This window comes from Clavelina lepadiformis, chromosome 4 (assembly GCF_947623445.1).
Source record: "Clavelina lepadiformis chromosome 4, kaClaLepa1.1, whole genome shotgun sequence".
Classification (NCBI taxonomy): domain Eukaryota; kingdom Metazoa; phylum Chordata; class Ascidiacea; order Aplousobranchia; family Clavelinidae; genus Clavelina; species Clavelina lepadiformis.
Genome location: NC_135243.1, coordinates 9,859,149 through 9,881,727, shown reverse-complemented (window position 1 = coordinate 9,881,727; position 22,579 = coordinate 9,859,149). Strand labels below are relative to the sequence as shown.

Below are 22,579 nucleotides of genomic sequence, written 5' to 3'. Positions count from 1 at the left end.
TGCGTAAAGGTACGAAATTTTTCGTTAGCGAATTCATCTTAACTTTTGTTGTATAATACTGATGGTAGGTATTACAAAGACGGCCCGAGAGATTGTTCGTAGACGGCCCTAACGCAATGCGTTACCGCTATGAAACAGTTGCATATTGCCACCCTGGATTATTATGATGTAGTTGTTGTCTGAATTATTGTAATAGGTTTATTATTATGATGCAGTAGTTCAATAGTTTATAATTATAACATATTAACACTAGAAGGACGGCAATTTTCGTATACCTAGAAGGACGGAGTGCGTCAATTGACGCAAAAGGTCAAAACGGCGCAAATCTAACGTTTTTTGTTGAGAAAACTGTGCTGTTGCTCCGAAAAAACTACTTCTATCGCATGTCCGCTATGTCCATTTTAATTAACAAAAGCAATCGCATTGAAAATACAAGCCGTCGTGCCTAAACACTTCTGTTTCACGCAACTTCTTTTTCTTCTTGCACTCTTTCGGGACTTCTCTCCTGTTCTGGCGCATTGTCCCTACGAGGCTGCACTTCTTTTCCGCAAGTCGCAACGCCAGGTCAAGTGAGGTGAAAAAATTATCGCAAGTGACGTTGTAACCTCCTTGAAAAAGCGGAGCCATGAGTTTCAGTACAACGTCGGTGGGCACACTCCCTTGGGGGCTCCTTGCGTCATCTTTTCCAACGTAAGGAAAACCGTTGAATAAATATTTGTTTTCGACGTCAACTGTCAGCCAGAACTTTAGACCAAACTTGTCTGGTTTATTGGCCATATATTGGATGAACTTGCAGCGTGCCTTACACGGCAATAGTTGCTTATCTATAGTTATCTTCCCCTGTGGAATGAGTGCTTTTTGGCAGATTGATATAAAACTGTTCCAAAGTTGTGAAGCGAGTGCAAAATTATCATGCAATAGATTCCTACGCCTTTCCGTCTTCAGATCTAAGCGAAGGAATCGTATGAGCTCCAGAAACCTGTCTCTTGCCATGGTTTGGGAAAACATCGGACATCCCCACGAATTGCCCCACAAACTCTTCACAGGGAAATTGCGCCCTCCTGTCACGCCACGAGCAACCACCGACCCGACGAATTTATCTAATTCATCTAATTTATCTAACTAAGAAACTCTTACTACACTTACGCTTCGATGAACTTCAAAAATTCCGATATTAGGTTGCGCTTGTGACGAAACTACTCTGTTTTGCGGAAAAGTCGACTTGCATAGTTTGTCAACACGTTTGTTACACCCCTGTGCTGGCAGCTGTGACCTAATTCGATAAACCTGTAATTATCAGCAGAAACAAAGATTGCTCTCTATGGCGAGAACTGGTTTTTGTAGTGTGAAGTAACAATGCGTCAATTGACGCGCCCCGTCCTTCTAGGTAGTGACCACGTTAATTATCTCTACCGGTAAAATAAAAACTTCATATTCGTGGGTTAGTTACCTAACACTAATGTAGGAAAAGTCAGGAAATATCACGGTTGTGCGATGCCCCACTTAAAAGTTATAGATGCACTTAGGTTGAAAATGCGTCAATTGACGCGCCCCGTCCTTCTAGTGTTAAAGTGATGATCGGAAATTCTTAGTTTGTTTGTTTATGCGCCTTGTTTGCTCTATTAGCCCAGAGTTGTGCAACAAATTATTGCAATGGGCCACAACGTACAAGTGTAATGCTGCTGAGGACCAAACAATTGTTAAAAGTATTTAAAAATAATGGCCTACATAATGAAGTCTGTGCTAGAGGCGGACCACAAAAGTACGTAGGTACCGTAGGCCGCATACAACCGCAAACTTATTCGTTCTATTGGTGTAATTAGGTTTAAGTAAAACTCAGTGCTCTAGAGGTTTAGGTATTTAAGCTAGTGGTAGTGGAATTTTTGTGGAATTGGATGAATCACAATGAATACATGTAGAGTAGAAGCGTTCACGTTCGCGACCCTGTTTTAACATATTCTACCGCCACCACACCATGCCTGTATAAAAACATACTGCGTATTCATCAGCATACTGAAATACACCACCGATGAGACCACCTGCAAATGTGAATATGAGTCTCAAACAATTGAGCATATCCTCTACTGGAGAAATCCTACAATGCGTACAATCTATCTTACCGTATACTACAAACAACACTCAGGTCTATGGATGTACAACACAAAATAATTGACTATTCTAGAATAGTTTATTCCGGATCCAGAATTTAGAATCCTATTCTAGAATAGTATAAAAGGTAAGAAATTAAACACCCGCAGTGTTTCTGCTTTGCCTTTGCAGTAGGCTCACAAACTTATTATGGTTCAAGCAAGTTGACAATTTCGAAATTAACATGACGCACTGTTTAATTCATAAAGATGAACGCACCCAGCACACAGTATTGGAATGTGAAATAAAAATCGACAACAACACTTTCTGCACGTTCCAATTAAAACCTTCAATCATAAAATAAAACCGGTTCCTAAGATTCAGACAAAATGCGAAAATTGGATTTAAATCTTTTGAGATTCGGCCCTTTAGGATGCATTATTTTAGAATGTGTATCCCTACTCAGATCAGAGGATGCTGCCAACAATGGATAGATATCCCATGATCTTATGTAATGGGTGGACACGCTAAAAAGAGAAAGAATGCATGTCAAATCTACTTCTTTGCAACAAGGCTGAATTCGTAAAGGCGGGATTACATTTTGCGTTTGTGAGTACGAAGAGTGGTAACGTATTGAATGAACTGCGCCAAAGCGTATAGGCCAGGGGTGGCCAAACTGCGGCTCTTTGAGCCTTTGTTTGCGGCTCTTTGAGCCTTTGTTTGCGGCTCTTTAATGAATTAGCATTGTTGAATTAGACATGCAATTTTCCCGGTCTAGACGAGTTGTTTGATCAGATTATGAAACAATGCGTTCTATCACACGTAGTAACAATGGACTCATTGTTAGCAATAATCAAATTACACTCCAAAAAGTACATTATTGTACAGAAGTGTGCTAACTTGTACACTGTAGTTAAGTAAACTGTCAGATTGAAGCTGTACGTCAGGGCTGACCTAGTTTTAAGTCTTGGTTACGGTTATAATAATAATTGCAAAAAGAGTTGGTGAAGCCCAGTTGGAGACTGATAGTATCACCACGCAGCACTAATGTTAATCAATAGCTACACTTCTTTGTGAGTGAATAAATTCGTGTTTTTTATTGTGTTTGTATTGTGGCTCTTTTAAAACTGGAATATGTTATATGCGGCTCGAGCATGAAGCAAGTCTGGCCACCCCTGGTATAGGCCTATGTATCGCTATCAGTTTTGTCAACTTTCCCAACTATAAGCGATCGTCATTTTTACGTTCACTTGCCAACATTTTTGTATAATTAAAAATGATATTGCTTGGCCTTCTGCCACTTTTGTCGTCCAGTTGTTTTCTAAAATTGGAACTTTTCCATTAATACTTCGTTGCTACAATTGTATTGTTAAGGAATGGTCGCCCAAAGACTTTACAACGCGGCAAAAACAAATAGGCTACGTTTTATGAAAAGCAGATTACGCTGAAAATGTCTTGGTTTAACAAAGTTATTTTATGTTGTTACAAATGTGTTTTGACCAATCTAAAAAGGCACATTTTAATCATGCGCTGGACGGAACGAAGCACGCCTCGGTCTCATGTGAACTGTAATAAATCTCCGTTCTTTGTAATGGCAGGCCTCGAAATAAAAGCTGCTGATGTAATGTAAGTATACAGTGAATCGAAGTGGTAGCAAACGTTATTCACATTAACTGCTACGTTTGTAGCAGATTCGATGATCGATGTGATTGAATTAGAAATAACAGTAGGTTCACATAATTAGAGAACTATGTAGGTATCATCATCTGGCTGGTAGCAATTCATTAAAAATCACGTTATCACTGTTACAATAACTGAATCATACACATCAAGCAACCAAGGAAACGATGAAACATCATTTAAAAGAAACTACGCCTTAAAAAACAGGCTGCAAACTAAAACGTTTTAAGATTGGTTGACACTTGACAGGAAGAAAAAAGTATTGCTGCCATAAACAAAATAGCCCACGCAGTTATACTTCGTAGTAATTAATTTGTTATAGCTTTGTGTATTGCGTTAAATTTAACGTTGAACGGTAATGCCTGCATTATATTTGACAAGTTGAATGTTGTCAAACATTCTGTTACAACGAGAGTTTTACCGTATCGCTAAAATATCGTGATGCCATGCAGTCAACAATACTACACCATCAGTCATTGATGCCAATAGCAATTACTGCCATACAAAACACTAAAGTAAATATAGCGTATGAAATAGATGTCAAAAAGCAAAAATTAGGCAACCATGTTCGAAAACAATTACGTGGACGAAACAAAAACTTAAACGTTATTAATCAAGAATACGTCTCAACGACGTAACCAAACACAAATGAAACTGAAAATAAGCAACGGCAATGTTTGATAATTAATGCGCAAAACCATAGAAAACACAATTCTACCAATTCAAGTTTTAAATCTTTTTATGAAATTCTGTTTTCACATTGTAGGTTTGTTGATGGGGACCCCAGGATATGGAGGAGGCTGCTGCTGTGGTGCTGGAAGAGGAGAGTAAGGGTATGATGGCATTTGAACTGGGGGTGCTGAAATTTTAAAGGTACAAACAGTGGTTTGTTTATTTATAGCTGTTATCTGTTAAATAATAAATACGTTAAAGGGCAGTATATCACTTCGCATTAGATCTTTAAAGCCTTTTTATCATCCAAACAATTCTAGGCTTTTCTAAGACTCGATTAAAAACGGTGGCCAAACTTAATTTAGAACCTCATAGCCTACCTTAATTTATAAGCATGCTTACCTTGTACTACTGTTGTTGCAGTGATAACATCTGGGGCCGGCACGTAACGTGGACCACTCTGTCTACAACAACAGCAAACGCAACAAGCAATGCAACCACCAATGGCCACCAAAATGCCGATCACAATTGCTATGATGACACCAACACTGCAAATGTTAAATTAACAAGTTGAAAATAACTGTAGGGTCATTACTTGTCAAACACGGCTTCAAGAGCCCTGGAACCTTGAAAAAACAGGAAGCGCATGCCTGAAAATAGTTACGCTTGATGCTGAGGAACATAAGAAAGTTACTCACCCAAGAGTAAAAGCAGCACTCGGGTTCACATCACAGCAGATATTGTCGGCACAGCAAAATTGTAAGTCAAAACAATCACTTGAGGTTTCACATGCAGTCATTTTCCTGCTTAATTTTACGGTGCCTAAAAAAGACCAACCCGGTTACAGTGGTAAGTTTGTCAGTTCACATAAAGAAGTGAAAGCTGGAAGTATTTTCAGCTTGAACCCTCCCCCACCCCCTGACAAGGTAATAGAAGTTGTCTGATCGACTGTTTAACTGTTTTACTGTCTTATCGTGTTTTCTACCAAACAAGTAATCTACTGTAAAAAGCAGGCGGAATATTTATCATGAAACCTTATCAACATAAAGTCGCTTCTGTATCTATATCCGATCGTTTCTGAAATAAGAATACTGTAAGTTGTGAGAATGATATTTACGCTTAGTCTTCGTTAATTGTATTGTATTGCTTATTTTTCTTCAATAACTGTGCGGAGCGAAAGTTGGGATGCTAAACGTTGTAGTTACAACAAAACATATGCTCACAAACAAAACGCGCAGTGAAAAGTGACAAAGCCCAAGGACTTACAAAACATGTAAGATAGCAATAACAGAATTACTTAACAACACGTAAATCTACTGTAGTCAAAAATGTTTGTATGGCATGTGAGCGTAATTACCAACCTGCAACAAAATACTTTCGTAAAGCATAAATTTATTATTTCTTATTTGCTACTTCAACGGTTTTCCTAAAAGACCTAATTTCCCGAAAAGACCTTCGAAGTTATTTCCCACAGTTTTTTGTTATCCTAACATAAATGTTATAACATAAGCAACGAAAACTTTACCTTAATCTTTCTTGTAATCTAAATTCAATTAAACCCAAATGGCTGAAATCAATTTTTTGGAAACCAGTTCTCTTGAACTAGCCGCCTATGTTTAATAACAGGTTTCGTTACTTACCTACCGTGAACTACAGTAGTCACTTTTTTTCCTACATTATATGCATTTTCGCTGATAGGCTAGACTCCAGTTGTACTTCTACGGAATTTGTATGTTACACTCTTTATTAACTAACATACCTATATACTTGAAATTTTACAGCACAAGTGTTCTTTAGTTTAACAGAGAATAACAACTGACTATATACCATACCTGACCCGTTAAGCAATCGAGAAGTGCTCAAATGTTGTTTGCCGTTCAAGTAAACCGAAACAAGGCCAGCGTGATCACACAGACTACCTTCAGCGATACTGTGGTTTTGCCTAAAGCGCAATATCAAGGAAACGAGCCCTTCATTCGTGATGTGTACGTCAACGAAAAAGGCTAGAAATAAACAACAGTCACGTGGTGTGATAAGCAGATTACGACCAACGCCAATGCTGTAAGGGCCAATTAATACAGGAAACCATACAGGACAAAAGCGAAAATCGTTACGCGTAGTAAGGTATTGGGTTCGTAACTTGGTAGTGGGACAAAAAAGGCCTAATCGCGGGTGATTACGCGTTAACAAGAGTGGGTCATGGGCTGTGATGGAATGTTGGTATAGTAGTGGATGGAAACATAACGTACGTAAAGGATAAAAAAATTTGGCATGCAAGTTTACGAATTTCGTACGTGCGTATGCTACACTTTTCACTATGGATGATATAGTTACAACCTATAGCCTAAATCCAGTCCGCAAGTACATTGCAGCTGACAGCATTCGTAAACTGAAGCGTTTTCGTCCAATTTGGCCATCGACTATCCCAAACCACCACTCCACTCTTTGCTGACGAGTTATCGTGCGTATTTTCCAACTTGCGCAACCAATACCTTATACATAAAGGTTGTCACTTTTTTCCAGTAGCCTATGGCTTGCTAAAATAACAACAAAGCAAAATTTAATTCACCAGCACAACTTGAGGCTGTACATTTCAAACGTTTTTTTGCCTGTCAAAAAGTAACCTTTAAGAACCTAATAATACAGCACAAACAAAAGATAATAGCACTATGGTTACACCTGAAGAAGCCAAATCCATTAGCTTGCGAAAGCTCGTGTAGATAGATTGTTATAGTTATAACCTTAAAACTATACGTTCTGCTTTGTTTTTCATTAGTATGTTCGGTTCCACGACAATTAACCGTGGGAAATTGACCGCGAACAAACTCACCGGGGACAACTGACCGTGACGTAAATTTACCTAGAACCAACTGACCTTAAATCATATTATCACTTAAATCATACAATTTGAATAAACAACAATGCTAATTTGTGTAAAAAATAAAATGCGTAGCGGTTGATTTGTGTCGCCGGCCAATTTGTTGCCGGTCAGTTGACCACGACCAATTGTCGCCGGTGAATTTGTTCACGGTCAATTGACGTGATCCCAGTATGTTCATGAGACTAGTACGGTGCAGAAAACATACAGAAAATATACCGTTAGGCCTACTCGTCTATAGGGGCCATGTCAAAACATAGAATACTAACAACCATAAAAGGTGTACGGGTGTACGGGTGTTTGTTTGTTTATGACGTAAAATTTGTTACGCATGGTTGCGACTAATTCTTGTAGCGTATGTGTATTGCGTATGACCTTATTTAAGACGCAGTTATGACAACGCGCCGCAAAATTATTCGCCTGTGTGCTCTGGCGCGTGAGTTCGGAATTTATGGCGCATGACGTCACTTAACAATATTGCGTGACATCACACTGTTGCTCGTAAGGTAATTGACGCAATGCTAAAGTATTGTTCATTTAGTAACTTTTCCGGTTTTATCAGTAATTTATTATTTAATAACGTGGAAATATTTAAACGCAATTGCCACAATTGACACGCCAAAATTTAATGCACCTTTGACATGGTTTCTGAGGTTTCAAAGTTATGGATCGTAAAGTAATTAGTGCAACTGCAATGCTAAAGTACTTTTCTTTGGTAACTTTTTTGATGTGATCTGTAATTAATTATTTAATATAAAATTGAAAATATTTAAAGGCAGTTGCCACAACGTGCCAAATTCTTATACGCCTTTGACCTGGCGTGAGAGATTTCAGAACTATGGTTCGTGATGTAATGCTTTTACAAGATGCTTTTGTGAGTGAACCGGCCCAATTTCAAAAAACCAGTGAATTAGGCCTAAAGCCCGCCTACTTCATAGTACTTCATTCCCCAGAACTTCGTTGAAACATATAACACACAAGGATAAAACCATATGTCATAGCTTGTACGACAAGTGGACTAAGGCTCACTTATAGGAATCCTTTCACATCTTATATTTCTTTGTATCCTCGTGATTATCTAATCTTTTTGAGTTGGACATCATAAGATTTAAAAGCGCATTGCCGCAGATGCAGATCGCATATGGTTTTTAATTAACAATAGCTAACTACTACAATACCTTAGGTTTCAAATACTAACAACTATCTGTATAAGTGTAATGCACAACACACAATTAAACGTACCAAGTGGATAATAATTCAAACACGCCTTTGTACGTAAGTTTTAACAAGGAAGCAACAAGGAAGAGCAAATTTCAGCAAATGCCAATTTAGCGTGTTCGTAATTTTAAGGGTTTCAACAGATTACGAAGGATCAGAGCAAGAAAGTGTATCCTCGCATTTCGTCTTGAATAGCCACTATTTTTTGTCACAAGTGAAAAATTTGATTAACTGCGAAAGCTACAACAGAGATGGCCAAATCGTTTTCAAATGGTATCAAACTTCTCAGCAAATTGCGATCGACCGCTACATTAAACTCGTTTCATAACTCTTGTTTGCGTCTTATCTTGATAACGACCTGTGGCGGCTCGTACATATCGTACATGAGGGCTACACTCTTTCCTGTAATTTTTGTCCGAGTGAAACAAAAAAACGCTTTTTGTTTTCCATTCTTGTTGTAAAGCGGTTAATATTTTGTATTGCTGTGCATTCTCTTTATTTTCTATTGGAAGCTCTTAGGGCTGTTTCCGAAAGGTTTAGGTTTGTTGTTTTCTTTCGACTCGCATATGGGAAATTCTCCTTTAGCAAGTTGTTTTCAACACAGCTATTGGCTTTGGCTGCAGAAGTAGAATCCCGAAGTCGTCCCCAAGACTACGCGGCATGCCCTACCTATTTGTTGGTTTGAAAATAACCAGTTAGTAATACTGGTAGAACAGTGGCACTAAATTAGTATTAAACTTTGCTAAATGCTACTGCAACAGGGCCTTTCACTTTTAGGCTAGGCACGTTTTGCTAGTAGTTTTAAAGATGTACCGGCTAAGACAGTGCAGGCAGCGGGTACTGTCTATAGGTGTAGAGGTCAGAGTGGGCAGTGCTCATTCCCAATTAGGTTAGCTTGGAAAGAAAACTTACAACGTTTTAAAAATGAAGAATATTAATTATGAATATAATATAATAACTATGAGCCAATACGGTAGAAGCAGGCAAAAGCTTCCGTTACTTTAGCCACACCCCTGTTTGAAAAGGAGATAGCCCATTGGCCTACACGTACATTTTGAATGAGACAGCAAGAATAGGTGTCTTTTACTACGTAACGAAAAATCTCCCGTTCATAAAACCAGTCTCAACTTTACCGTTACGTTGAATCGCTACACCCTTAACTGTGAGTATAATTATACAACATAAAATTTTCACCTTAATAGCATAGAATAGATCGATCGCTTTGAGGCCATATTTATTTTCTCGTTGTCAGATACCGACAACCATAGGTGCTTTAGGCGGGTGGATAGGGCGACATTTCCGCCCTAGGTTTTTAGTTTTTTCTAATGATAACACAGCCCAACAAAAAAAATTTTTTTTTGAGGTGCCAGCGATGTTTCAACGGATTTAGGGTAATTTGAGGTCGCTGATTCCGAATTTGGCATTGGTTTTGCTGAATTGGTTCTAGTTTTCGAGATATGGTTATTTTCTTTATTTCAGCATTTTTCACTATTTCTGGCATTAGTGACAGTGTTTTAGCTATCACGTCATCGTTTGTGTTTAGGTTGAAACCTCAGAATAGACTCAATTGTGATTCTCATTAAATAGACCTGCCTTATTTGTCGATGTACTGATAAAAATGCGTTAATTTCTCATGATTTCTTGAAATATTTAATGCACTGAAGGAAAGAATCGCTGACCTTGATCAAGTTTGCTTCTTTCGAGTTGCAGGTGAATAAAACGTTACTCTTCTTAAAACTAGTTAGTAAGGCGACCGGTTGAGCACTGCAAAAGCATTCCCTTACCTGCGTTTACATCAGTATCAGATTTGCAAGAAACAGATATTGAGGAAAAGCATGAAATGAAACATTTACGAAGAAAGCTCTTTCACTCCCGAACAGTTCACACAAAAGGAGCTTAATGATCTTATCAGAGACTTTAACTTATCAAAAGAAGCATCTGAGGTTTTAGCTTCCAGACTGAAGGAGAAGAACTGTCTAAAGGCGGATGCAAAGATAACAGCTTACCGGACTGGAGAAGAGGAACTCTTTCCCTTCTTCAGTCAAGGTGCAGACCTTGAATATTGAAATGATATAACTGGACTTCTCCTCAAAATGAAAGTCCTAGACTACAAACAAGAAGACTGGTGATTGTTTATAGACAGCTCTACCAGAAGTTTAAAATGCATTCTGTTGCATAATGGCAAATGCTATTCATCTCTGCCAATTGCTCATTCAACAAAACTGAAAGAAGAGTATGAAAATGTGAAATTAGTTTTACGGAAGATCTGCTATGCCGAGCACCAGTGGTCAATTTGTGTTGACTTAAAGATAGTGAACTTTTTGCTTGGACAGCAAAGTGGATACACTAAGTATCCCTGCTTTATGTGCTTGTGGGACAGCAGGGCAAAGACCCAGCACAGGGTAAAAAAGGCATGGTTCACAAGAGATAATGTGGAAGTAGGCAAAGCAAATGCGATTAAAGAACCTTTGTTTCAAAGAACGAAGATCATTTTACCACCTCTCTATGTCAGGCTGGGGCTCATGAAACAATTTGTAAAGGCTTTATATAAAGATGGTGATTGTTTTAAATATTTTTGTAGATGTTTTCCAAAACTGACAACCGAAAATTTAAAAGCAGGCATTTTTGATGGGCCTCAAATTCGCAAATTAATCAATGACTCAAATTTGGAACAAGCATGAACAATGTGTAATTCCAAGCTTGGTCTTGTTTTGTGTCTGTGGTGAAGAACTTTTTTGGAAACCACAAGGCAGAAAACTATGCAGAGCTGGTAGAAAATATGCTCGAGACCTACCAACAGGTAGGGGCAAATATGAGCATTTAAGTGCACTATCTCCACAGCCATTTGGAAAAATTTCCTGACAAATTGGGTGATTTTTCTGAAGAACAAGGGGAGAGATTTCATCAGGACATAAAGGTGATGGAAGAATGATACCAGGGCAGATGGGAGAAAAACTTGATGGCAGACTAATGTTGGTGTTTTCAGCACGATTGTACTGACGTCCGCCATAAAAGAAAGTCATACAAAAAGCGATTCACCATCAATTATATATAAAAACAGACTTATTACGCACTGATTGATTTAGTATTGTGATATTTATGCATTTGACTATATTACTGACTATTGTCCAAGTGTATTACAGTCGGCTGAGACCTGAAACCTAGTATTGCGTTATGTGTGACATGAGTGGAATTTCCGAAAGTGAAAAATCTAAATATCTCAAAAACTAGAGCCAATTGAGAAAAATGATTGTCATTTTCGAAATCAGCGACCCCAATTAGCCTAAAATCGTTGTCAAATCCTTGGCACAAAAAATCGTGTTGACCAGTGAATTAACCAATTGCTTTTAATCACGACCTGTTGTCTTTCTTGTCGCATTTGCGTCGGGACAACTAACAAAAGTCAGATTTTACACGGAAAACGAGTGGTTGAAAGGAATGATTTCATCACCGCTGGCCGCTTCTTATTAGCAAGCTTGCAGTTGCGCAGGAAAAATCACGCCCTGATCGGTGTGTCTCGTGAATGATCACATTCTAGCCACACATGAGAAGCGAGAGGTTTTTACGTAACAAGAACGTCGTTGTTACTGTCTATGGCTATGCTATCGCTAAGATGATACTACAGTATAATAATTAATTCATAAGCTGAAATGGTTAACCTTTAATTATTTAGACTCAGCCAGTGGCGTAGCATCCAAAAGATCAAAAAGAAAATATTGATTCACGAAGTCAAACTCGTGACGTTTTAGATGCTAATCAACGTCTGTCTTTTCTTTCCTTTTTACATTTTTGGAAGGAGATCCTAAGAGAGATGATGCCCAAAATTTTATGTAGCAAAAAGCTAAGTCGTTGGAGAGCTGTGCGCACAAATTAATAACATTTATAGCCTTCTTGAAAGATGAACGAGATGCGCTAGTTAGGCGGTCCATGGATAATGCTCTCAAGATTTGTGAAATGCACGAAGTTCCAATGTGTCAGAAAGAAAAAAACGATTGCCAAGCGAACAAGCGCAAGACGTAGGTCGTAGGTCTATCTTTTGTTGACGAAATAAAGCGATGTATGTTGATGTTGAGCGAGCAGTGGATTGATCTCGAAGCGAAGCAGAAAAAAGATTTCCTGGAATAAGTGAACTGAACGTTTAACTTTTTGAATGCACATGCTTTGTTGCAAAGCGGTTACGATGTGGTTAATATGAATAAATTTAAGACTAGATCATACGCGAAGGAAGTTGACTTTTTTTAAATACCAGTGGAAATTGAAAAGTTCAAGCGACTATTACAAAGCAGTGGTTCAACATTTTAAAGCAATGCTACCGCACTGGATGTGTTGCAGTAGTTAACAGAAAGTCGATTACATGGCTCTTTGCCGTACTTATGTTTGTGCTTTAAGGGCCTGTATTACCATTTTCAGCAGTTTTAAAACGGCAACCCGGCGATTGTGACGAAGGTCGAATGCAAGACGTCACTATATAAAAACTATAAATGGTTCCGGTCCAGTGCACATGTGAACTTAATTTGTGATGGTTTGTTGTTGTTATCGCGTTTGCTGAGTGTAGGTTCAGGCTAAAGTTGACGTTTTGTGTTGGTTCAAAGTTAAGGTTTTTTGGCTGATTTTTTGGAAAAATACAAGAAAAAAAGTTGTTAAAAAGTTGAAGAATTTGGTGCGAGAATTCCAGATACGAGAATTTTCTCAAAATACTGCATTAAGTCCTTTTGTCCTACATCTCGGCGGATACAAAAACTCAGCGAGGTGACCGGGCTTGTTTAGAAGCAAATTCAAATTGAAAAATTGTACTTTGCATTGTTTTAGATAGGGCTTCGGATGGGCCTACAGGCCCTTAAGCTTTATCTCACTGTCGCTGTTTCTATTTACAAGTTGCGAGAAAAGCTTTTCAAAGCTTCGGTTGATAACATCATATTTAAGGTCCACTATGAGTGAAGGAAGGTTATCTGCTTTATATACTCTTTCAATTGAAAATGAATTTATCCAAAAACGAAGTTTTGATCATAGCCTATAATTTCGGACTTTGCATCTGTAAAGGCTCGTAACGTTTCTGTTATCTTCAGATGTATCGTTCCAGTCGTGCATTTGGATTTTTGTATTGCCAAAACATTAGAACAATATCACCACAGCATTGTTGCAGTGGTTATCTCTAACAAGGGTATACTGGATTTAGTGGGCGGCGGATTTAGCGAATTCCAGCGGCGGCAAGTTATGCTGCTACGCCACTGGACTCAACGCGCACATATCTACGCAATTCCACATACAAAAATCATAGAAAGCTAAATAAGCTAAATAAGGTCTTGGGGTCGTCTGCAGCTTTTATCTGAGGATCGCAATAGAGGAGTTAAGTAAAATAGTATCCTAAAGCAAAACTGTTCGGTGACTTTTGAGGTTTTTGCAACTTTTATAATTATTGAGATCACCATAGGCTACTCTCCGTTTTATTATTCTTCTAAATTTTTGGTTTAACGCAGAAATGACAAAAATGCTAAAACACACAGATATAGTTATCGAAGACAGGTGAACTATATCGACCACCAGGAATTGGCTGCCTTGAAGCGACAACTTGCTTCTTTAACAGGTAAGCTTCAATCCGTTGCAGAACCGTCAAAAAACTAAATGAAACCTGTAACTGTAAAATGGTAAAGATGGTTATTACTCACTCTATTACTGCAAACCATATAGTGTTATTTTAACTAAAATCTTTTTACTCGCGCGCTTGTCTCTCTTTGTTGACGATCCGGCACATAGAAGAATAAGCAATATCTTCTGTTTTCATAGTATATATGTAAAGGTTTTGTCAGCCTAATATACACACTTTATTTATTACTTGGAATTTTCTTCTTACATTTTTAATGTAACAATGTTATCATACTTTACAGCTGGTACATTCCGACATCTTCGACAGAATGATTTAAAAGTAGTTCATGCGATCACATATGTAAAAGGGGGTGAATTAGCTTCTTCATAAGTTTCGTCATGGCCACATTTTACCGTGGGATATATAAACCTATAGCACTGGATTCCGTGGAATATCCATGCGCTATTTGCCCTGGAGTGAAGTAAGTTATATCGTATGCATGCTTTTTGCCAAAAGTTCTGCAGCTTCGTGATGCAAAAACTTATGACATCTACAAAGCAAATATATTTGCATGCCAATTTAACATTTTTGATTCGCTAATATCGGACTTTTTTGGTGATTCAGTAAATTGTCATCACAAAATCCATGATGGTGGTGACCCTTCTTTTAACTGCATAGTAGAAAGATGTTCTGATGAACTTAACAACAGATGTGGCGATTTTTCAGGTATGCATTTGTGAACACTAGCAAGCGATCAATTGATAAAAGACTGTAAGGAGGCGTCAAACCCCTAAAACTAAGATCTTTATGAATTTGTTGGACGTCCTACGTTGGGCTTTAAAAAACTTGATTAGACCAATCGGAAGGCAGCACTGTTGGTTTTGTTTTCTAGCCTGGGAATTACCCTAGCAGTTGGCGAACTTCAATGTCCCAGGTCGCGTGCAGAATTAGGTTAAAAATTAGCATGAAAGTAGCTAAAATTGTTTTTTAGACCAAAAATTCTAGTGTTTATTTTGCGCCTTTGTAAAAAAAGTTTGAATCATGTTTTTTTGATGGCATTTTATGGAATGGTAGTTCAAATCATACTAAATTGACATGCAGAATTTCAGAGAGCCCCATGCAGGATTTTTCGAGTAATCAGTCTTTTAGTAAATTCACTGTATAATAAAACAAACAAAGATTTTATGGCATTTTTTGGTGTTTGACGCCTCCTTAAAATGACCAAATGTGAAATAAATACGGCAGATCGTTTGCCCTTCACTGATTTCTTTTTCACTATTGTATCTGATCGCTTTTAACTCATATGCCTTCTTTTTTCTTGATTTGATTACGATTATAGTCAAGTCGTTTTTGCCTTAATTGCACGATTTTTTTGTATTGGTTTGGTACGGTAACTTTATGTTTCCATAAGTTACAGGCAACCCTGCCTTGTTTTTGACACAGCTTACGTCGAACCGACAGAACCTGACTAAAAACGCCGATTTTGAAGATTTTGTTTACATAAAAATTTTCGTTTTTTGTTAACTTACGCCATATTGACTTACACGTTTGTATTATAAAATGTTGTCTTGTATTTTTTGAGATATCATTGTATTTAGGTTATAATATTATGCTCGTTATTATACCATTTAAGAGTAAAAATGCTAATTTTTCAAGTTGTATCAAGCAGCAATAAGAGAAGGCATATTGAACTGGCCATGCAATATCGGTTGGCAATTTCATTATTTATATTGGAAAACTCGCGTAGCCAAGCTTGGTAACCGGTGGTCAAGCTAGTGAGTAGGGTCCAAAAAGAAGTTGGCTTTAGGTCAGAGAGTAGTTGTCGTTACAGCAAAGAGCAGTTGTTAAGTACTGCAGAAAGGATTTGTAGTAATGTGTTATTGCCATACCTAAGTGACAAAAACGCAAATTCAAAGCTAAATTATGACGAGGATGGCGTTTGTTATTAAGACAAAATAACATCAACCATAGGAATGACTGAGCTATTTGGATCAAGTATGAATAGAATGTTTCCTGTGACAGATTAGTGAGGACTGATAGGTTTTATTGTAGCGATATTAAATGTATAACAGGAACAGTTTGCGTTAAATAAGCCTAAACTAGCTCACCGTTGGTGTATTTGCACCGGTTAATGAAAATGCTACCGTATAGTACAGTTTTGGCTTGAAGAGCTCTTTCACTTATGAGTATCTTAACTTAATTTACCTGTTAAATTATTATCTGACTCTATTGTTGTGTGCGATTAGAATACTCTAACCTTCTGTCAGCTGAAAGGTTTTAATATTACAACAGAAATAATTTACCAGAAAAGATCTTTATTGTAGGTGCTGTACACTTTCTCAATATTACGAATAACCAAGAACATAAATAATACTACTGCTTATAAGATGTCTGATACGTGAGTTGCAATCACCATGACTAGCTCAGTCAGATCGTCAAAAAACAAATTCATAAACTTCAAACAATAACTAGAAAACACTTTTGCAAGAAATGATGTAATGGTATTAAAAAATACCACCCAGGCCGTTACAGGTTGTTGGCTCTAGCCTAGTCCAGTAACTGCGATAAAAATAAGAATGTATGAAATTTATTACAAAGTAACTAGTACAACATACATAGGCCACGCAGCTCATTAAAAATTAGATTATAGGTAAGGAGAATGGTATGCATAACATTAGTTTTAGCTATTTGAGGTTTAATTGAAGTAAGAATTGTACTAAAGACAGATTTATAACATATAAGTTACAAGAAACTACATCAAAAATTGCTTTGAATGCAGCCTACTTATTCTTTCCGGTGACATAATGGCAGCCACCTTAATATTGTAAATGTTTATGTCGATGACATCATACAACAACTCAGTGATATCGACGTGATAACAAAACTCTAAACCTGCTTCCTGGCACGTATTGAAAGTCTTTGCAAGAAGTGATCGCTTTTCCAAACAGTCCTTGTGTTAACATATTTCACGTAGCTGCCACAAAGTGCTATGTAACGTTTCGCTTGAATGATTTTTGAACTATCTACAGTACTTTGCTGTGAATGAAAGATCCAGTAACTGTCAGTAGGGAAGAATTAACAAAGTTATAATCAAAGTCATATCAGTCAGGTTCGCAATTGCACAATTTTTAGCTAAAATTTAGGTCTGCTAAAAGCCAAAAATGCACAGTTTAAACAGCAAAGATTGATTTTTGACTTGTGTTGTTTCGCACCGGTAAAGAACAGTTATAGAACACTAAATCATTTTGCGGGTTAATATAAGTTAGTTAAACAGTAAATTGAGCTAGCATAAAGAATAGCTTAGAATGCTACAGCATTCTAGTACATGACAAATATTAAATCATAATCGATAACATCGTGAACCACTATTTATGACGTCATGTTTGATTGTTCATTGTTAGTTCCAAAAGAGACATAGGTTGTATAACATAACGAGTAATAGTATTTTATGATATACTCGATCAGAATTGGTATAGGCTACGTAAGGCGGCGTTCCAGGCTGTAGCTGAATTAGCAGGTTGTACCCTTATCTTTATCAGCAAGTAGCCTACCTTGCAGTTTTATCAGGTAAACATTAAACATACCGGCCGCTGATGGGTTCCAACTGTTTATGCTGATGCGATGCATCTTGTAAAAGGAAGCTCATAAATTGTACTCAAAGGCCATTAGTTGAGGGTTGGCTGTATCTCAAATTGATTTGCGCTACTGAATGAGCCGTACAATATGTGATTCTTTCCGTAGAATACTAGATACCGGTACTAGAAAAACAATAGATGGGTTGTATGGACTTCGCAACATTTTTAGTACCGTAAGCGTAAATGACTAGCAAGTTACTCATGTCGAATATTTCATGTACTGTACATAAGCTTTTCAGAATCAGAAAGAGAAGTAAGTCAGTTTGTGCCATATACCATTACATAATGCAGTGAGTGTATAATACAGAGCATAACTTTGTTAGTTTAGCATCTTAACTGTATCAGAAGTTGATGTGCTGTTTATTACTATACGCTAGCAGCTAACAAATACGTAAGGGTTTACGTTTACAAGCGTTTAGCCTTACAGAGTATGTGGAACTTTAGATAAGGCCTTTATGACATTGTAAATTTAATTTTGTATTGCAATATTGTTATAGATATGTTACTAGTGAAAGGGTATGTGCATATCTGGCTAAACTCTGTAGAAATGCTTAATTCGTGAGTGGGGTTTAGTAGATATATACTTTCTACTGCGATATGACAGAAATGAGAGAGCTATTTTTTACTACAACATGTACAACTACGCTTGGCGTTGCAAGTGCGGAAGTATTCAGGTGGGCATTCCACTACCTGACAAGTAAGTTTGAATAAATGATTAACTTATTTGCTATCCCTACAGATCTTTATGCTTCTGTATTTTCAAAACGCTACTATTTTAATAATAAATAACTGAACTATTTGTTATTAACGTATAAAACGACAAATAATTTTTACTAAAACTGACTTACCACCACATGTTGTTAAAAATACTTGATTAGGTCGGCCGAAATTGGTTAAGTTAAAATGCAAAGTATAAATGAAAAAAGTATGCGCCCTTATTTAAAGCAATTGAGCGCATCGTAATAGCGACTCGCTTACCGGTACATTTCTGTAAAGTACCGAAAACACAAAATCTACGCCGCTAAGCAATACATATACTGTACAACAATGGAAATCTTTTAAAACTTATATGGATGTGAGTTGGCTACATCTTTTTGGTGTTATGGTTGACTAGCAGGCAAGCTCAATGGATTCATTGTTCTAGTTCAAAAAAGGTTTGTTTCGGTCAATTTCTACGGTCAGAGTAACCGTTCCTGACAATAGTTTGCTATCTCTTATTACAGTGTAGTTGTCATGACCTCTAAATGGTCTGCGCAAACTCTTCCACCTGGCCGAATACGTGTTGCGTGCCACGGGTTGGACATAGCTAGTGTAAGATATGTTTTCTTTTAAGGATTCAGTTAGAGCCAATACGTTTCAGTTTAATTTGACATTTAAATGGAAAGGTAGCTTTGATGCACGGTAGTATATGCCGCCGTCGTACATACACACCATAGTTGTTGGACGATCAGCACACGATCTGTTCCGCTAAAATACAGTTACCATAATGACAGCCAATTAATTATAGTGGTCAATCAATCAAGTTTTCTGCAAACTGCAGCAATCCAAATTTGTTTTTTTGTCATGACTTAAGTTAGGTGTGCATCCGAGTTAAAAGAAAAGTGACCTATAATTCTTACGGTCGTCGGCCGTATACAGAAAGTGGAATTAAAACTTAATCCTAAAACAGACTAACATCGCTTGAGCTACCGGCGTTAATAGCAGCCGTAAAGTACCGTATGGGTAAGCTATTGCGTATCTGCACAAAGCTGTTGGAAACTAAACAAACGATTGCTGAAGGTTGTAAGCATTTCTATTGCCGAAAAAGATTTTATTAGATTAAAAACTTCCTTCAGCAGTAAAGCGATAGCCGACTAATTAACCTACTTGCCTGAAGCTTTGGCCCAAGGCTGTAGATATCAGTAGTAACGTACTTTTGTCGTCTTAATCCGGGATTCATATAATCCATTTTTGTACAGTATCTCCTTACAGTTAGGAAATTTAGCTTTGTTTAACTTTAATCTATACTGATTCTGTAACAATTGGTTGTGTACTTACTGGAATATTTAGTAAAACAGTCACTTTTCTGTTTATGTTCCCATGCATGTGCTACTAAATGTGTTTGCTTGTTATTAACAGTTGCTGATTCGAAAAGGTTTGGAGCGGTACGACATCTGCACGAATTTGTACATTCTGCTATATCGGCATTTATTCTTATAGTATGTGCTCATGAAAAAGGCCTGCTTCTGTGGGCAGGCTACAAGATAACATTTTTCGCGTTTACCTTCGTTCTACTTTTGGTCTATTTCCGAATCTTCTCCATTCACTCCCCTTCCCCATGCCATGCTCTAGAAAAACACTGGATGCAAATATATAAATGTAAGCTAATATATGGGCATTTAGCCTCGACTTGAATGATCGCAAAAAAGTTGTACGAATGTAACAGAGTGTGATTTTTGATATTAACCATTTAGCACTTTAAATATGGTAATTGACGTTTGTCAGAAACATTCACTTTTTTTTACTAAATATCTATATACATTCAGCTGGAACTGTGCTAAGCAATAATCAGGTTATAAAAGGAACTATTTTGAACATATTGTCGCTTTATAAAATGACTTTGACGTACTTCAGACTCGGAGCGGCGTCATTGCTTGGTCAGGTACATAACATAATTGCTGCACCATATGATTTTACTGGTGCTTGAAATAATGAACGAACTTTGTAACAGCCACTAACTCATTCCATATTTAGTACGTTGGTTTGAAGTTAGCAATCATGTGGTTGAAATATTGCTGGAATGGTTGGTTAACTGTACATCACGAAACCAGTTTACCCATTTTGGACGAATGTATGGTTTGTTTGAACACCCATACTCTTGCAGTGAGTCTTTTTAAATGTACCGGTATCTGTAGTAGTTTTATAATAATTAAAATACGAACGCTAAGAACAACTGACTAACGTTAAAATCTTTTGCTAATCAAACACTTCTTATTGTCAGAGTAAGTTAAATTTGCCAACATTAGCTATATTCCTCTCAAAATCACGCCCGAATGCTTTAAATTATGGTTAGAGGCAAAGAAAGCATTAATTGTTCGCCGATAGACCGATATTAAAAGATTTACGTCAATGACATAATTTCTGATCTTTTTTACAGGCTGTCATAGTGGAGTCCCTTTTGACATTTGTATACCTTTATTCTTTCGAAATCATTGACAAAATGTTACCACCACAAAACGACGCTGGCAAGGTTTTCAGCGCAGCAATCACAAAGAACAGCATAAAAGGGGCCATCATACTAATCGCCATGTATCTCTGTAAGTTTATCCAAATATTTCAAGATCATTCAAACAGTATTACGGATAACATACGGTAAAGTTAGGTAGAAAAATTTGAAGTTGAAACCTTGCTTATGCGTAGTCTCCAGTATTTTTCTTGTTTTGTAGTTATGGATATCACTGGAGCCTTTGCAAATCCATTTCTGGCGCTATCCTTACAACGGCATTGCATGAGTGATTTCGCAACGTCAAGCGCCATCATATTTGTTTACGGCGTGGGTCCATTCATTGCCACGGCGATTTACCTACGATTACGCCAAACTGACAGCGCAAAAGCAAAGGCCTCGGTTTAATTTGCTTTAGATTTGATCATCGCAACGCTGTTGAGCTTTAAGTACAACTGTGGCAGGCATAGATATGACTTGATTTTCTCTGTTACTATTTCAGTATAAGATATGTTTAATTAATATTTAATCGCGCGCATTTGACCTGTAACATTTTGTCATTCGTCGTATTTTAACTTGAAGTTGAAAGCCGTTTGTTTTTGCCCTTTCATTCCGAAGCTGATTTAAGTAACTTATGCCATTCCGGTATTACGGGAAAGTTGTTAAATTGCCACTCGTCGCTAAATTTATTTTAGTTTTTATTTTCAGTTGCATTCCACGTTAACCAAATCAAACCACAACATGATTTTATCTGTTGCTGTCGCGAATCCTGACACGGTATACCATGTTAGTCATGTTCGTATTTTTGTGAAAATTTATCGCTTTTATGCCAACTTAAGAAGCTTGTTGTAGGGTAAAAGTGTCGTTTTAGAATTATCGCACTATTAAAATATAATTTATTTTTGGTAAGGTTAAGGTATGTGCAATAAATGCTTTTAGTGCATTGTCGATGTACAGTACTATTTCATAACTCAATGGATTAATTAACTTATTACGAATTTGCGCTGGGGACAAAACTATGAGAATTATACAATATTGCAACAAAAAGTGGGATTTTTTGGCATCAGCATTGTTGGTTATTTTATCCAGTGCAGCTATATCAAAATTTATAAGTTAGAATTGTAAACAGTATTTTCAGTTCACATGTGTTGGTTTACAGTATGAGTTGCTTTGCGCTCCGATATTGGTAAATGCTTTTTAACGAATCTACTTGAAAAGCTATAAATGAATAAGACCAAATTCTCTGTGGTCTGCTACGTTGGAAGCAGGGTTACCATGCCGTCCTTACTTCTAAGATTTGTCCTTATTTTGAAGGTTTGTGTCTTAGCAAATATTTTTTTCCTGACGTCTAAGAAGTGTCCTTATTTTTGTCTTTTATTGAAGGCAGAGCTTTCCATGTTAGGAATTTCGATATACCTTAGTGCGCCATGTAGAGACAAAGATAGGAATAGCCTTGGTAAAAGGACAATCAAATCTATCCTGCAAACAAAAGCACACTTAGACAAGACCTGTGGCGAATAGCGTCTCATCTTTTTAGACACTTCACTTTTTACGTTGAATTGACGTATCGCATGAAAAGTTCAGCCAATAGTTCCGTTCAGCAACTTCTATTCCTTATTAAT

At 37.3% G+C, this 22,579-nt stretch overlaps 2 protein-coding genes and 1 long non-coding RNA gene across 3 annotated transcripts; 2 read left to right on the top strand and 1 right to left on the bottom strand.

Moving 5' to 3' along the window:
- Positions 1–3,643: 3,643 nt before the first annotated feature.
- Positions 3,644–6,533, bottom strand: LOC143452792 (uncharacterized). The gene is made up of 4 exons (XM_076953893.1): positions 6,273–6,533; positions 5,139–5,262; positions 4,843–4,988; positions 3,644–4,627 (listed from the first exon to the last, which is right to left on the bottom strand). The coding sequence occupies exons 2-4, from the start codon at positions 5,237–5,239 to the stop codon at positions 4,524–4,526; spliced, it is 351 nt and encodes a 116-aa protein (XP_076810008.1). The 5' UTR covers positions 5,240–5,262; positions 6,273–6,533; the 3' UTR covers positions 3,644–4,523.
- Positions 6,534–13,597: 7,064 nt separating this feature from the next.
- On the top strand, positions 13,598–16,570 carry LOC143451509 (uncharacterized). Its single transcript, XR_013114860.1, has 4 exons — positions 13,598–14,120; positions 14,422–14,601; positions 14,745–14,846; positions 15,564–16,570. It is a non-coding gene; the product is annotated as an uncharacterized LOC143451509 (long non-coding RNA).
- Positions 16,571–18,232: 1,662 nt separating this feature from the next.
- On the top strand, positions 18,233–22,196 carry LOC143451508 (uncharacterized). Its single transcript, XM_076952127.1, has 6 exons — positions 18,233–18,452; positions 19,874–20,113; positions 20,281–20,396; positions 20,489–20,617; positions 20,892–21,051; positions 21,181–22,196. Exons 1-6 carry the CDS (start codon positions 18,353–18,355, stop codon positions 21,363–21,365), a joined length of 930 nt encoding a protein of 309 aa, XP_076808242.1. The 5' UTR covers positions 18,233–18,352; the 3' UTR covers positions 21,366–22,196.
- Positions 22,197–22,579: the final 383 nt, after the last annotated feature.